Source organism: Sceloporus occidentalis, unplaced genomic scaffold (assembly GCF_023333645.1).
Source record: "Sceloporus occidentalis isolate IW3139 unplaced genomic scaffold, rSceOcc1.0.p SCAF_5, whole genome shotgun sequence".
In the NCBI taxonomy this organism is placed as follows: domain Eukaryota; kingdom Metazoa; phylum Chordata; class Lepidosauria; order Squamata; family Phrynosomatidae; genus Sceloporus; species Sceloporus occidentalis.
In genome coordinates, this window is record NW_028316985.1 from 5,261,911 (window position 1) to 5,279,221 (window position 17,311).

General features: G+C 40.2%; 1 protein-coding gene across 2 annotated transcripts in view; it reads left to right on the forward strand.

The window, feature by feature from the left end:
• Window positions 1–17,311, forward strand: part of CHCHD3 (coiled-coil-helix-coiled-coil-helix domain containing 3) — a 265,622-nt gene that overhangs the window by 33,120 nt on the left and 215,191 nt on the right. For both annotated transcript variants that reach the window (XM_089527459.1, XM_089527460.1), the window contains exon 3: window positions 10,676–10,757. In XM_089527459.1, the coding sequence (XP_089383585.1) occupies window positions 10,676–10,757 (82 nt within the window). The remainder of the gene's footprint in view (window positions 1–10,675; window positions 10,758–17,311) is intronic.

Below are 17,311 nucleotides of genomic sequence, written 5' to 3' on the forward strand. Positions count from 1 at the left end.
ATGGGAATTGAACCCTGGTCTCCTGAATCGTCATCCAGCAGTCAAACCACCACACCATGCTGGCTATGCCACCACTACTACTACGGTTCCATCATACTGGAACATGTATATAATGTGGAGTGCTTAGTTAGGTGTGGAACACTGGTTCCACTGGTTCCACTTCACTGGTTGCCCTGTAGCAGCAGCTGTCCTATGTAAGCTTTGGTTCAGTCTTAAAAAGCAGCTTTTCTCTCTAGCAGTGGAAACTACAGCTGTGTGATCAGGAAGTAGAGCCACAGGAGATGGACACATGCAGTTGTTTGGCATGGCAGCCCCAGTCCAGTATTGCACTGGGAAATTCTATTATGTGAAGGTATGATGCCTTTGCTCAGAGGATGGAAATGAGGAAGGAAGGAAGGTAGAGTTCTGACTTTTATATATAGTGCATGAACAGAGTCAAACCTCTAGACCAGATGGTCCTTAATAGGAGGTTGTGAACAAGGGTGCCCTAGATGTCTTGGCAGTATGCCACAGTTATAAATGTCTATTTTCTCCAGTTATGGCCAGGTAGGTAAGTTAATGAGCCTCAACTTCTAGCCAGCTTCCCTCTTCACGAAGAGTTCAAAGGTTTCATGCTGAAGTAGCAATGACTTGTTGGTTTTTCAGCTGAAAATTACCTTCCAGGCTAGGCTAAATCTGAGTGTTTACTGGGATAAATTTGCTAAGACTGACATAATGACATACAGGGCAATGCCCAGTAATTTTTGTATTTTGTTATTTATTTCTTGGAAACATTTTTGTCTTGTTCTTGAGCTGAAAAATGTACCCAGGCAGCTCAGAAAGACTGCTAATAAGACGTTCTGTGCCATCATTGCTTAAAATTGAAGGACATGACCAAAAGATAAGGGATTTAGGGAAAGGATTTTTGGAGGGGAGGGGAATACATTCTTGCACTTCATCTTAGTTACAAAACCTTGACAGTTGTCAGCTGGAATAGAAGCAGTTCAAGAAGCGGGTGAGATCTTTCAGCAGAGCCAGTAGACTGGATGCACTTCTTGCTTCTTGCTGCTGAAGCCTGATGGTGTGGCTCCTGTTGGGGTTGATGGAGATGCTGAAGGTGGTCCTAGGTCCTTTCCTACCCTTTCCTTTCCTTAATTCGTTCTTGATAGACACGAAGTGTGTGCTCCAAAGAAATTGGTATTGACTAAACTTGACCTGTCCTTCTGGCCTGTTCACCCTCTCCTCTGTTCCTGAATGCGATCCAAAATACAGTACTCCCAGTTTAATCGTTTTGGCTTCTAAAAAGAATGACCGTGTGTGTGTGTGTGTGTGTGTGTGTGTGTGCAAGGTTCAGGATTGCATCCATCCCAGACAATTGAATTTTGATTTTGGAAAGCTACCAAAGAATAATTGATTTGGAAGTAGGCCTATGGGGCTCAAGCATATCTGTTTTTTCCCTTATGCGGAGTGTGTGTGTCCAGAATGGATCCTCTGCATAATAGAAGGGCCCTCTCTCTCTCTCTCCCTGTGTGTGTGTGTGTGTGTGTGTGTGAGTGTGTCAAACCAGGGATGGTTGAATCCATGGATCAGGAATCCGTGGGTACAGAGGGCTGACTGTATCCTGCACTCTGTACCTGTGCATTTGTTTTTTATGCCCTAAATTTAGAACTTTGGATTTGTTTCTGTTTAATGTCATGTTATCAATTTCTGCCCAACTTTCTAGTTTGTCCTTTTGAAGTCTGTTCCCATCCCGCAATGTGTTAGCTACCCCTCCTAACTTTGCATCATGCATGAATTTGATAAGGATTTCCTCTGTCTTGTCGTTAAAATCATTGATAAATATATTAAATGGCCCCAGGACAGAACCCAGGACAGAGATTGCCTGCAGCTCCCTTCCCCATCCTCTCCCCACTGGCATTATGTTATTCTTAGTCCCTTTTCTTTCTCACTTTGAGGTGAGATGTTTCCTGCATGATTTTGTGGGTAGGTTTTTTGCTTTGAAAAGCATCTGTGTTAGGAGCGCAGCATTCTTGACAGGCCTCCTCCAGTGAGCTGACCTGTTGCTCAGAAATACAGAAATCCAGGAAGCGTGTAACAAGGTCACTCTCTAAAGTGACTCAGGCGTGCCTTCCCTACGGACTGTCATCGTTTTTTCCTTGAAAGTTTTCACCTTGGTGTACAAACTGCTAGGTTTTGTGTTTGTCTCTAAGGGATTTCTTTTTCTTAGAACAAGGAAAAGCTGTTCGGCTCTTAAAATACTGGTTTTATTTCCAGTTGTTAAGGTAACAAAAGCGTTGCAACGGCTGGGGATCATTTTAATGATTGTTTCTGTAGTATTTGTAAGCTACTGTATGGCTCACGTGAAAAACCCCACCTCATTTTTTAAAAACGACAGTTTTACATAGTGATGAGATCGTTTTGTTCCTGTTCTTTTCTCAAATTGCAGAACAATTTGTACATTGCCATCTAGTTATAGAAGCATGTGCGTAATGGACAGAAAAACACCACCAACAAAAATCAAACATTTTTGATTTAAATAAATCAATTTTGCTGCGTTGGAAATAACTGCAGGACTCTGGCTTAGTTGCTGAAGAACACCCGAACTCACATTCTGCACAAAAACATGTACTGAAATATTATTTTGTTACTTGTAAAAACAGCCTGGATTTATTTTTTTTTCCAAAAGAGTGTGGGTGGGCTGCATCTCTTCTGGGAATTTTATTGAAGCCGATGGCATAAATTGCTAAAGTTATGAGGAAAAGAAACATTTAGGGCTATTTCACGTCTTGCATTCGAGGCCTAAATACCCTAAAGGCATGAGATCCCATCTGATCTTGGAAACTAAGCAGGGTTAGCCCTGTTTAGTACTTGGATGGGAGACCACCACCAAATTCCAGGTGTTGTAGGGTTTATTTCAGAAGAAGGGACTAGTAAAAACAGCCCTGAGTATTGTAAAGTTGAAGTGAGTATTTCTTGCTAAGAAAACCCTGAGAAATTCATAGTCTCCTTATGTCAACTGGTGACTTGAAAGCATATTCACAAACACAAAGACACACACACAAGAGGTACAGTTGCCTGATGTATATGTGTTAGGGGTACAGATGGAAAGATACATGATTAATGTGTTTCCAAATACTTGTATTATGGAGGTGTACTCACCAGGGAGATATTGCTGGCTTCCAGTTTCCGCAGGTGGCACAAGTGGTGATCAACCAGGGCTGAAAAAGTAATTTAGTTATCAACTGAAAATGTGTGGGTTGTCCTACACACCACTTCTCTCCAATCCTAGGTTGAAGAGAATCATCACACACTATCTAGTCACTTCTTTTCCTTAAAAAAACACACAAAACCTCCTCTTGTTTTGGCGAAACCAGCTGAGTTTTCTTGAATTTTAATGGCAAATTGTCCCATCCCTAAGACCTCTGTAGGTATGAGTTGCCATTTCTTGTTGTGTGCCATCAAGTCATTTCTAACTTATGGCGACCCTAAGGCAGTGGTCTGATCGTGTGGTTTTCTTGGCAAAATTTGTTCAGATGAGATTTGTTCCGATGCGGATTTCTACGCAGAAACTAGTTCCACCATCATCTTTACAAGATTGAAATCTCTCTCTGAAGAGCTTTAAGATAAAACATGCTGATATTGAGAGCAAGCATGCTGTAGTGGTTTGAGTGTAGGACTAGGATTCTGGAGACTGGGGTTCGATTCCCTGCACAGTCATGGAAACCCACTGGGAGATCTTGGGTAAGTCTTAGGGTTGCCATAAGTCAGGCACACAGTAACAAGAACAAATGCTGCCATTTTGGCTATCCCACTTCTCCAAAATTGAATTTGCCCCTTGCATGCATCCCAGTTTGTGTACAAGTTGGGACAGAAAGACTTTCTTGGAGGGGCAGAATGCATTTCTTAAAGGTTGGATGGATGACAGAGCAGAGGTGGGTCAATGCTTCCTGGGCAGATTATACTCTTGCCTTTCACCAGGGGATGGATGGTTCCTTCTTTTAAATAAGAGTTAAGATGCAGTACTTACATTGACCATGGATAAGTCAAGTTTTTTTTTTTTGAGTTAGTTATTTGACTAAAATTTCTAGACTTACACATGCGTATATACAGTTCTTATTGTGTTTTTTATTATTTCATTCAGAATAAGTCTAATATTTAGACTTCCAGTTGCTTGAGCCTGTACCAGAGAAGACAGGACAATGGCGGGGAGGGTAACTGTTAGGAACTGTTCCTAGCCCTTTTAAAAAATGAGATATACATCAAAGAAATTGTTGTTGCTTTGCATTGTATGTCTTGTTGAATTAGCATTAAAAAGGGTTAGTTTACTGTTCAGGTGCTATTAAATTCTTCTAATGGCTATTTATTTATTAGTGAAACATTTTTGGGTCAGACTATGATCCTGTATGGGACGCTGATGGCACAATGGTTAAATGCCAGTACCGCAGCCACTCATTCACAGCCACAAGGTTGTGAGTTCAATTCCAGCCAGGGGCTCCAGGGTTGCATCTTTCTGAGGTTGCTAAAATGAATACCCAGATTGTTGGAGGCATTTATAGTTGTAAACCGCTTAGAGACTGCTTAGTTCAGTATGCAGCGGTATAGAAATGTAGCTTGGCCAACGCTCAGGAATTCTGGGAGATGAAGTCCAAAGCAACTGGAGGACCAAAGTTTGGGAACCATTGCTTTAGAGTAAGTCCCACTGAACACAATGAGGTTTATTTCTGAATATTTTATTACATTTTAGTCTTCTTTAAGAGTGACTTGACTAGGTATTTTTAATTGGTTATTCATGGCAGACAGTGTTTATAAACATGTTTATAAAATATAAACATATCTTAACTATATTTATACACTAGAGAAAGTTTTCTTTTCTGTTTCTCATTATTTTTCAGTCTTCTTGCATAGATACAGCTGGAACAGCTGCACATTTTGGTTAAAATGAAATGGAATGAAAAACGTATGCATAGAAAAGAGTGAGGTAGTGACTGGATAAGTTTGTAATGATGAGCAGTTGATGCCTGCCTTTAATTATATATGCGTTTGTGTAATAAATCTGCTTTTTTTCTGGCTTTGGGGTTTTACCTTGTCTTGTTGCTGGCCTCTTGGTTGTCTGTGTCAGCACCTCTCCCCAAAACTGTCCTTCAAAACAAGACATAAGAGGAAAAGACTGGATTGCACATCTGGAAGACTGCTAAGAGTATGATTTGGTTTAAAAATAAGATATGTGCTCTCTACATGTTTGTTTCCAAGGAAGATCTTCCTATAGAAGCAAAGATGGTACTGGTGGGGGGAGACTTGGGACAGGCAGTCATTGAAGCATGGAAGGAGGCTGCATTTGGATCCCCCAAGATATATATATAGCATCTCTACTGCAAGACTGGGAAGAGAGATTTCCTCTTTGCTGTATTTGCTTTTAAATGTAAAAATCAACTTTCCTTAGCGCTAATATTCATAAAATCTAATTATGGATGTACAATAAAATATAAGGGTAAGGGTTTTGGTGTGGCACAAGCTTTATATATGGAGGCTCAAGTTCAGTCCTTGGTATCTTGTCACAAAGAGATCTTACATAGTGGATGCTGCAAAGACCTCGGCCTCAGAATTTAGATTGCCCATGACTACTCGGCTAGTTGAATTACCCTACTGTATATACTCGACTATAAGTTGACTTTCTGTATAAATCAAGGGGAGGTTTTAGGGCCAAAATTATGGACTTTGAGATGACTTGTGATACGTCAGGGTTAAATTTAGGGGCATGTAATAAAAGGATCAAAAGGGTGAAGCAAAGGAAAACAATGCCAGAAAACTTAGAGAATTCCAGCAAATATGTTTGTGGTCATACGAAAGCCTGAGTGGGTGAGAGAACAGAATGGTGTCAGTGCTTCCAGGAGATATTTCACTCTTGCCTTTCACCAGGGAATGGTTCCTTTTTCCAATAGGAGTTGAAGTACAGTATTTACATTGACCCATGGATAAGTCAACACACTTTTTGGGGCTCAATTTTTTGATTAAAATTTCTATACTCATGAGTATATCCAGTAATCACTGGACCTGGTATAAGATGCCACGTTCCTAAATGGTCAACTTATTAATGCTTACAAGAGTTTTAGTCCAAAACATCCAGAAGATACCTGGTTGGGGAAGCCTGAACTAGCATCTCCCATCTATGGAGGAAGAATCTGCCAGTAATGATAAATCAGCCTCAGCTTTAGGTTGTTGAAATCCCTTCTGTACCGCATCATCTTGTCTTCCAGGAGTCTTTAATTCCTCATTTTTTAAAAATTATTTTTTTTCATTTATATGCCTTCTTTCTCCCCGGAGGAACCCAGGTCGGCTCACAGACAAATTACAACTTGCATGGTTTTGCTGCATGCGCTCCAAGTCTGTTCAATATGCTTCCTGTGATGGATCTTGCTGTATTTATAGGGGGGCCTTTGTGCCTTCCCCAACTTGCTGTTTGTCCTTCTTACTGATACGCTATCTCCCTTGCTTTTTGTCTTTTTTCAGTCTGTCTTAGCAAATATCTGACTGGTGACAGCACCCTGCCTCTCGCCTCAGGACTATGAAGTTGCTTTAATAGCTGCTTCTGAGGGATTTTCCTCAAAGGCTATTAAAAACACCAAACAAAATCATGTCAGCAGGTTCCCCTTCATCCCCTCCTTTTTGCTCACATGCTTGAAGATTTTTTATGCGGTGGATGTGACAAACAGTTCAGGTGTGTTGTAGCTCTAGTATTTTAATGAGTTTTCCCACCCAAATTACTTGGGACTGCAGTAAAGCTCTCTAATCTGTGGTATGTCGGAATCAAGCCTATTTTGTACTTGATTTAAGTGAACAGGTTAACCAGAACTGTTAGCAGTAAATTTGCTTCCTTTGTAAAGATGTTACAGTGGCCATGCTTGCACACCGCAATAAGCCAGAATGCTAAAGAATTCTCACTTAACGGTGACAGGTGCAGCATCCAACTATATGCTGCTCAATTGTTCCAAGTGGGCTCCTCTGCAAGTGAGCATGGTTGAAGAAACTGTGGACCTCTCATCCATGGTTTGTTTGTCATGACTTGCGGATCAGGAAAGCAGGGTTGACCTCCAGTGACAAGCCAAAGTCATAAACCTTGGTTTCTACATGGCTTCACTGTCTTGTATGTGCATGGGAACCATTGACTCCCATGCATCCTTTGAGGTAAATTCAGTTTACTGGAGGTAATGTGGCAGAAAAGAACATTCAAGGAAAGAAACTCTGCATTACTAGAACTGTATCTTACATTGTGGATTCATATTTCTCCTTTTTAGATGCTTTAGAGGTTGTTGAGCTCTGAGTGATGAGGTAGAGTTCAAGAATGGGCGAGTCACATCTTAATTTGAGATGCTCTGTTGCTGAAGCTACACTTCATATAGACCACGAGCCTTTTGTGAAAATGGCAGTTTCACATTTGAGTTCCCCTTCACTGTCATGGGGACAGTGAGCAGCATCACTCTTGTGTTGGTGGTGGCATTATTTTAGGTGTTCCCTACATCACTAATGGAAATGTACAGCATGATGCAATACCAAATAAATTACATGAAGAAGAATTGACATGATGCTGAATTTGGTAACAGTACAGTGTCCTATATGGTCTTTGACTACTTCCTATGACTAGTCATTTGAGAGTTCATAGACTAGAAGACTACCTAAATAAACATCTTTAACTAGGATGCATATCTCTCTTCTCTTGGGCACTTATTTGATGCCAGCATTCCATGCATTTTGTATAAAAGGGAAGTAGCCTTATTGTTCCTTGGCACAACTTTCCCATAATTATGTCTCAGATGCATCTCATGAATGCCTGGTACAACCTCAGAATATGCCCTGTGAAAAAATCAGGTTCCCTGCCAATAATGTGTGTTCTCTAGGTGACCTTAACGTGACCAGTCTTGGAGTAATTACACCTGGCTGTACTCTCCAGTGGTTTATTTGCACGCGATTTATTCACATCAACCAAATAGGAATGGTCTGCCCAGAGGTTTTAACGCACCAGTTTGAGTCAAATTATTTGTTTTCTTGAAAGCACTTGGGCAGATAAATAAAATTGCAGGAGTTATTTCTCATACCTTGTCCTTCTTCCAAGATTAGTCTTTACTCAGCGTGCGTCAATTTCTCATTTGGGAGCCATCCTGCTTACACAGGCTAATAGAATTTCTGTTTAATGATCTACAGCTCTGCTTTTATACCCTATTAGGATCCAGCTGATCAATGCATAACCTAATTGATTGTTAAGGTCAAATGTGTCATGTCTGTATTGGCTGATACCCAAATCTTATTTATTGTTCTTCAGATGTTGGTTCTACGGTCCATTAGCCCTTTTTTATCCATTCTTACACACAGGAGCAATAAAAAATACTGATACGTAGGTTGGCAGAGACCTTAATTGTTATGCATTGTATGCTGTTGTCAGGTGCCAAACCTGTGACTTGAAATATTCAAAATGTCTCTCCAGCATTGAGATTAATCTAATGATCAATTGCAGCATGAAATGTTTTGCTGTGTTTGTAGTGCAGTTGTGAATGAGAGCTGCTTGTGGGGTGTCCAATATGGGAAGAAAGAGAGAGAAGATCAAATAAAGGACACAATCTATTGGGGATATTTGCTGAGCAAACTCCAATAAGATTTTTGTCATGTGGAGCTCCTATTCATTTCAGTGGGGTTTGTGCAGAAGATATTCCTTGTGGGTTTTACTTTAAATTTTAAGCAGGATTTGGATATTTATGCAGGACTTGGATATTTGTGAAGCCCTTGAAAACAATGAAAATTTGACAAAGCTTCTGTCAAATGAATGGCTTTAAAAACAGAGGTAGACACATTTCAGGAACAGTATGACAGTTTTTTCCCCCTTTAATGTAGTATGTCTTCATTCTTCTTCTCCCTCTTTATTTTGAAGAGTTGCAAATGACCTCAATAGATTGGACATTTATATTGAATAGTCTGGTGCTAGTGCATGAACTGGGAGTTTCTTAAGGGAAAAAAAAGATTCCCGTGGAGATATTTAATTTGTAAAGAATACTTCATCCTGACACAACTGAGACAGGAGTGTGTCTTTCTGGATTGTGCCCATTTATTTTGTGCACCAAGGCTCTGGCCTTCATTCATATTCTCATAGCTAAAATTTCAGACTTTCCTTTTCTAGTTCACAGATGGACTTGTTGGGATCATAGCAGACAAGCTGCAGAATTTCTTTTGTATTTCTTTTCTTGCGAAGCTAAAAACGAACACAGAAAGCAACTCTAAGCTCTGTAGACCTGGGTTTCTTAGCCAGTGTTTCCTGGAACCCTAGAGTTCCACAAGAGGTTGTTGGGTATTCTATGAAAGATTGTGATTGAAAAAAAAAACCCAGCTTTTTTGATCTGTAGATATAATAATTTTTTTGGTGAGGGGTTGATTGAGACCTGAATGTTATTTTGAAGATTCCTCCAGGTAAAAAGGTTGAGAGAGACTGCTGTAGACAGTCTCATTTTTTGTGCTGGAGGAATGAGGTTGTCCATCAAAGAAGAGAAAACAGGAAAAGGGTTCAGCAGCCTTTCTCATCCTGAGGCATTTTCTGATCACAGCTTTCCTGGGTTATGCCTCAATTTTAGGATGCATCAGTTTAGGATGAAAAGAGAAAGACCTCTGGGTCACATCTTGGTCCTTGGTTGCACATTTAGACATGGACGCTTGCTCATCTGTTAACACCATTGAGCTTTCATCGCTGCTAGCCTTAGTTGCTTCTCTGAAAGCCTTTGTGACTTTTTCACGGCTTGTAACCTATCCTTGCCTAGGTAATTTGACAAGTCAAGGACTTTAAAAGAAACATCTTGACACTAAGAGTGGTTTGGCAGTTGAACCAAAGAGGTAGTATGGGCTCCTTCTCTGGATGCCTTCAGGAAGTGTCTGGACAGCTGCCTACTGGGGATGCTTGAGCTGGAGATCCTGGATTAAGTGGCGGGTTGGATTTGGTGGCCCATGAGGCTCCTTCCAATTCTATGAGTCTATGGAGGTAGTGGTTTTGTCAACTATGGTTTTGTTAGATCTCTGTTTTAGTCTGTAGCTTGCCTAACCTAAAAAGCACTTCTATCGTATTTGCTTGATGTTAATCCAAAATGAAAATGTGGTGGTGAAAAATTCTGCCCATCCTTTTAGTTGTTCATTTAGAACATATATTTCAGCAACATCCAATTCCCTGTTGACTACATAAGATACCTGGATGCCACTCACTGTCTCTTAATCTAATCTGCTTGAAAGGACATCTAGGTGTAGCTGTGTTGGCCATGTGGCAAATCCAATAACATCCAAACAATGATAGCTTTATTAGGCCAGCTAAAATACACAACAACATGTTGCAAGCTTTCAAAGTCACACTGCTTTCTTCATCAGACAAACAGGAGAAAAACATTGAAGATGTTATTCATAGGCCTGCATTTTCTGTTTCTGGTCTTAGTTCAGATGGTACGGAGGGCTGTCTGCAGGCTGACACTTCCCCCTTTGGCCATGTGGTCAGTGGTAGATTGAAAGGGTTAACTGAGGATAAAAATGGGGAAGAGGCTCATATATGGTGCAATAAGGGCCTTGTAGGAAAGAAGGAATGTAAGTGAGACTGCTATTATTACTAAATAGCAGTAGTAATGTGATGATGATAGTGTTGTATCTATGAAACTTACCGTTTCCCACTTGTGAATTCCAGTGAATGAAGAAGACTTGAAGAAAAGAATAGCTGAAGAATTGGCATTGGAACAAGCCAGGAGAGATGCTGACGCTCATAAAAGGTTTGTTTTGGCAATAAATACATCTTTACTCTTTTGTGTTCAAATGTATGCTTCTTACTGTGCTGGAATAAATGGAGGGATTAGAGGTTTGATAGGATTTGTGTTTGTTTTGTGTGGACTGTGTTAAACAGAAAAGAAAATTAGCCAAGAGTAGTTTTTTCTCCCTTCTGTTCTCATCTATTTGACCTTCCAAACTTGAAGTGCATTGCTGTGCCAGTATGCTCATTTTTAAAAATAGTTCAGTCTTTTTTCCCTTTTTCTTTTTGGTATCTGTTTGTGTTTTTCCCATCTGGAGCCTTGGTGAACTGTTAGCCTCCTGGTAGAACAGCTCAAGAAAAAACATTGAAGCTCCTGTCTCTAAACACATCAGATTGATCAAGAGGGAAATTCTGAATACAGTGGAAATATGTTCTTTGGTCTATTATATCTTTATCTACTTCTTATCCAGCATTTGTACAGATTGTGTACCCTTTATCTGAAATGCTTGGGACCAGAAGTGTTTAATATTTTGGATTTTTTTCAGATTTTGAAATACCTGTATTTATATATGCATAATACACAGCACACAAGACAAGTAGCATTATATTTACTATATTTGCTAAAGAGAGACACAGGAGATGCCAGGCTGGAGAGAGACCCAAGGCTGGAGAGACCCAAGGCTGGAGAGAGACGGAGGATCTGTGAAATGGCAGGAATCCAAGTGAAGTGCTCAGCAAGAATCCATGCTTCACCTCACAGATCCTTACATCTCTCTCCAAACTAACATATCTCTCTGCGGACTTGCATCTCGTTCTTTTGCTCTTTCTGTGTATGAGATGCAAGGCTGGAAAGAGACTGAGGATCTGAGACATGAATGGCCGGAGTGCCACTGCTCTTGCCTTGAAGACAGAAATGGGTGGTTAGTGGCAAAAAGCTTCAATTTTTGGAGGTTCCCGGATTTTGGATTTCTGGATTAGGGATGCTCATCCTGGACTTTCTTGGACAATGTGAAAGGATGTATCCAGTATCTTCTTGAACAGTGCAAGTCCTCCCTGATGGTGCTGTGGTGATTGAATGGCCCTAAGGCACACCTCCATGTTCAATCAGTGGCTGGGGGCCAGAGCTGTTCTTTGGTGCCTCCCAGTTCCCATTGGTCTAAGAAAGAAGGATCTTGGATCCCCAGCAGGTCCTGTCCTGTCTGCAGAATAGTACATGGATGACTCTGCCCCAGCCATTGCTTTGGTGTGGTATGTCCTGGCATTATCTGGATGCACTGTGCAGCTGGGTAAGAAAGGGCAGCTGTCACCCTCTAACCTCCCATATGAATAATCTGGTGGAGCTTTACATTGTGGTATTATCAAATGCGTTATTGGCCAAAGGGCCTAGGAAGCTGGAGCTGCTTTAAAGAGAAAGATTTACACTTGCCAATGGAGATGTAAAGGGATGCCGTCATTTTTCTGAGTGAGGAAGGATAGCTGTAGGTTTTTCTAAAGTGAGTGCTATAGTGTTCATTGGTGAAAACAGCTTTATATACACATTTGAAAATAGTTTCGGCATTTCAAGACTGAAGTTGATCTTGGCTTTAAGAAATTCGAATAGACCTTGAAGGCACAAGTTGGAGAAGAGCCTACTTCACCACTTAGGAATGATTTCATTTATATACTAATCAAATGAAATCCTAGCAGCTACTTTTAGAAATTTAGAAATATTATCTTTATTGGTTGGCTGACTGATTAGATTTTATTTATGCCCAGTTTACTTTTAGAAAATGCTGCACTGCTTACCAATATATCGGTACAGTACTTCCATTGTTCTTTTATCTATATACTAGTCAGGTCTGATTTGCTCAGAGTAAACAGTTCCACAGCATCAGGTGCTCCAATAGAGTGAGGATTTTTGCTGTCCTGAATCAATTTTAACATGTTATTTGACTGACTTAAAGAGTATTCCTCATTAAGCAAATGTTGTGATGGCTTACATGCTGAAATATCCCCCTTCCCCCCAATAACCGTGTTTGAACTACAATATTTGTTACGGTGGGTGAAATACAACGAAATATACTTTATAACATTTAACTGCTGTATTCAGAGAAATGCAGAGTTTTACATGGAAATTACTGGCAGAACTATAAAAACTTGAAGACCTGACAATACAAGAAAAAATATATATGTTGGCCTGGAAAGCTAAGGAAAGGCACACAACGACTATTAACTTGTTCATTTTAGTATGCCTGAAGAACTAGGTGCATAAATATATCAGCTTGCTAGAGATGATAACCGCAACTTGGATTTTAGATTTGATTAGCGGTATACCTATTCCAGGTGCCTCACGTGACCTGCATTGTATCTGTCCCTGGGGTATTAATTAACTTTATGGAGGGAAAAGCATTTCTAAAACTGAAAAGAAATCTGCAGCAAAATAGTAATAGTGGCCTCCATTAATGACTCTAGATCATTTACCAAACCGATTTTTATATACGAAGAGAAATGGAGGTCTGAACATTTGTCCATATGAATGACTATCTGAATGCATATAGAGAACACAGAATTCTGTCTTATGCTGAGCAGGCACATCACTCAGCCAAACCCAGTAACAGGACTACACAATTCAATGCCATTCTATCTATCTATCTATCTATCTATCTATCTATCTATCTATCTATCTATCTATCTATCAAAAATGATCTCAGATTTGCTGCATCAAATACAGGTTTTCCCCCCACAACTTCCTTTGACGTTCCTGTGTTGTGATATCTCACTGATTGAAATGATCCTGCAAAAAATTATCCTGTGAAGAGTAAGAAAGGGGTTAAAGTTTTCTCTTAGACGTTCAAAACATTTTAATTTGCTGATATCAAAGACAAAAATCCATTCGAAAGCACGAAAAGCAATTGCACTGGAGCATCAGCGTCCACTTAATCAAAGCTGAATAACAACTGAATTGATAAAAATATTGAATTTGTGGAAGAACTGTGTGTGGTATGACATTTTTATTGTGTTTTCAAATTCAGCTCCAAAAATACATTAAACTTACAGATACAATATTGTTTCTTCATTCCTGGCTTGTGTAATATTCTCTCTGTCTCTCTCTGTAAAGGGATCTTGTAGCGCCTTTGAGACAAGATCCCTTTGCATGCTGATTTTCCAGACTAACATGGATATATCTTTGAGTTCTGTATCTCTATGTATGTCTATATGAGAGAGAGGAATAAAGGGTTAGGAACAACAAGAGAATTTCGGAACTGCTGCAGGCAAATCATATGCTTTCATAGAACCATAGAATCATAGAATCGTAGTTGGAAGAGACCACAAGGGCCATCCAGTCCAAGCCCCTGCCATGCAGGCAATCCAGATCAAAGCATCCCCAACAGATGGCCATCCAGCCTCTGTTTAAAGACCTCCAAGGAAGGAGACTCCACTACACTCCGCGGAAGGAGTGTGTTCCACTGTCAAACAGCCCTTACTGTCAGGAAGTTCCTCCTAATGTTGAGGTGGAATCTCTTTTCCTGTAGCTTGCATCCATTGTTCCGGGTCCTGTTCTCTGGAGCAGCAGAAAACAAGCTTGCTCCCTCCTCAATATGACATCCTTTCAAATATTTAAACAGGGCTAACATATCACCTCTTAACCTTCTCTTCTCCAGGCTAAACATCCCCAGCTCCCTGAGTCGTTCCTCATAGGGCAAAGTTTCCAGACCTTTCACCATTTTAGTCGCCCTCCTTTGGACACGCTCCAGTTTCTCAACATCCTTTCTGAATTGTGGCACCCAGAACTGGACACAATATTCCAGGTGGGGCCTGACCAGAGCAGAATACAGTGACACTATTACTTCTCTTGATCTAGACACTATACTTTTATTGATGCAGCCTAAAATTGCATTGGCCTTTTTAGCTGCGGCATCGCTTTATTTGTAGTCCTTTGCTCTTACCTGTGTTACATATTGAAAATTGATTTTGAGGTATCAGGATAGTTAAAACATTGCCTTTTCCTTGCATGGTTCTCGCCGGTAAATTAGACAGTAACTTTGTGTCCCAGCACCTTTAAAAGTGTGGCTGAAAATACCTTGCCTGCTTTAAATCAATATGCTGGAATCAGTTTACTATGGAAACTGAAGTTTGCTAGAGAGCCTTATTAGCCTTGCTCTCTTCAGGTACCTGGCTGCCTGAATCCCTTTCTTTGCCAAAACAGTGATCAGCATACAGCCCTTTCCCAAGGCTTATTTCTTGGCTGTAGCTGCAAAACGCTAAGGCACCTTCAGAATCTAATGTGATTTTGGGCAGATTTCTTTCAGAATGAGAGCCAGTGTATTGTGGTTTGAGCTCTGGAGACCAGAGTTCGAATCCCCACTCAGCCATGGAATCCCACTGGATGACGTTGCGCAAGTCACATTCTGTCGGCCTCAAAGGTAGGCAAAGGCAAACTCTTTATGAATACATCTTGCTGAGAAAACCACTGCTAGGTTTGCATTAGGTCACTCTAATGCAAACAGCAACAAATCTTTTTGCATATGTTAGCTTCTTCTGCTTTCATTTGCATTGTTTATTTTAGTGTATATGGGACAAACATTTGTGGTTGTTCTATCTTTAAAACACACACACACAAGTCAAAGCATCCAAAGCTTTGCAACCTCTTTGCGCCCAAAAACTTAAGTCGCCCAAATCTTGCAATCTCTTTGTAAAACCTCTCTCTCTATAATCTTACAATGGAAGTCACCCAAACCTTGAAACCTTACACAAAAGAATTGCAATTCAAGTCACCCAGTCCTTGCAATCTCCTTGTAATATATGTATTACATATTGTATATATTACAATGTAAGTCACCCAAACCTTGCAATTTTTAGTAATAAATTTAAAAATTACAATTCATGCAGCCTGTTTATATTACAATGTAGGTCTAGCCAATTCAATGTAAATCTTTTGCTGACTAGTCAGTGGAAAGAGTCATAGTAGTGTCCTCGCCCATTGTTTTCTATTCCAGTCCCATTCTTTGGTATGGCAAACTCTCCTAGAAAAGATTGTTGTGGCATGGAATACAATAGCTGTAGCATTTAGCATTTAGATTTCTGTACCATTTAATAGTGAACTCAGCACACTTTAAGTGGTTTACAGTCTGTAAGCCAATTGCCCCCAACAAGCTGGGGACTCATTTTACCAACCTATGAAAGGATGGAAGGCTAAGTTATCCTTGGAGTTCTGGGATTGAACTCACAACCTTGAGTAGCGGCATTTGGCCACTGCGATCTTCGTGGTGGTGGTGATCGTGGTGATATTTATTTATATACTGTATAGTTTGCCTCTCCCCCAGTTTGGGATTCAAGGTATTTTACAAGAGATCTAAAAAAATTGAAAATTCACAGAATACGAAATTTAAGAATGATTAAATTATCAACACTTTAAAACCAGCCAAAAACATAAACCGTAAAAAGCACAACACAACAACAACAATAATAAAATATCTATCACATTGTACATGGCCTGTCCCATCTAAACAATAGGGGAACTTGATCATCCGCGGATTTTGGCATCCACAGGGGGGGATCCAGAATGGATCCCCTGCAGATACTGAGGGTCGACTGTACAACTGAACACTAAAATGAGGATTGTTTATGCCATCGTATTTCCCACCACTATGTACGGGTGCAAGAGCTGGATGGTGAAGAAAGCTGATAGATAGAAAATAAACTCAATTGAGATTTGGTTCTGCAGATACTGTGGATGGCTAAAAAGACGAAGAACTGGGTACAAGCGCCAATGGGATCTGAAGTTTCCTTAGAAGCCAAGATGACTAAATTGAGGCTTTTGTACTTTGGCCACATCATGAGAAGATATGACTCACTAGAAAAGACGCCAATGCTTGGAAAGAATGAGAGGAAGACTACACCCCAGATGGATAGATTCAGTCAAAGAGGACATCAGCCTAAGTCTGAGGAAACTGAGGTGGTCCGCTGAGGACAAGGAGTCTTGGAGATGCCTCATTCAAAGTGCCGCCTGTGGTCAAAATTGACTTGAAGGCAATTAACAACAACAACAATGGCTCCTTAGCATACTGTGACTGTGCACAAAAAGGTCTCTTTTACTGAAGTATATATTGGCAGCTGCAAATACCTTTATTCTCCATCTCTGTTCTCTTCTCCCTCCCTTCTTATCTGTGCTGCTCTCAGAAGATCTACAGCTCCAACTCACTTAGCTGTAATCCAAGAAACCTCCGAGAAATTGAGATCCAACTTACCCCAGTCTGCTACGCATGACCATAGCTTTTGCTTTACATGGCAAACACATTTCTAAATCTAATTCTGCCTTACTGGAATCTGGTTGATGGATTTTTATTGTGTTTATTTAATTATGTGCCTTTCATGTCTGGTGTGCAGCAGATTGTCCGTTGCCTATAAGCTAATTAATTTTGTACTAGTGTTCCCGTTGTTGTAACTTTAATTCTCAAACAGTAATTATTACGGGATTGTAAAATTCTTGTTACAGTGTTAATTTCTAAACTGTGATTATTGCAGTTTTTTAAAAAAAATTCTTGTGTGTTCGGTAAGTAATATTAGGTAAGTAATCTTCCCCTTCTGGCCTGTGAG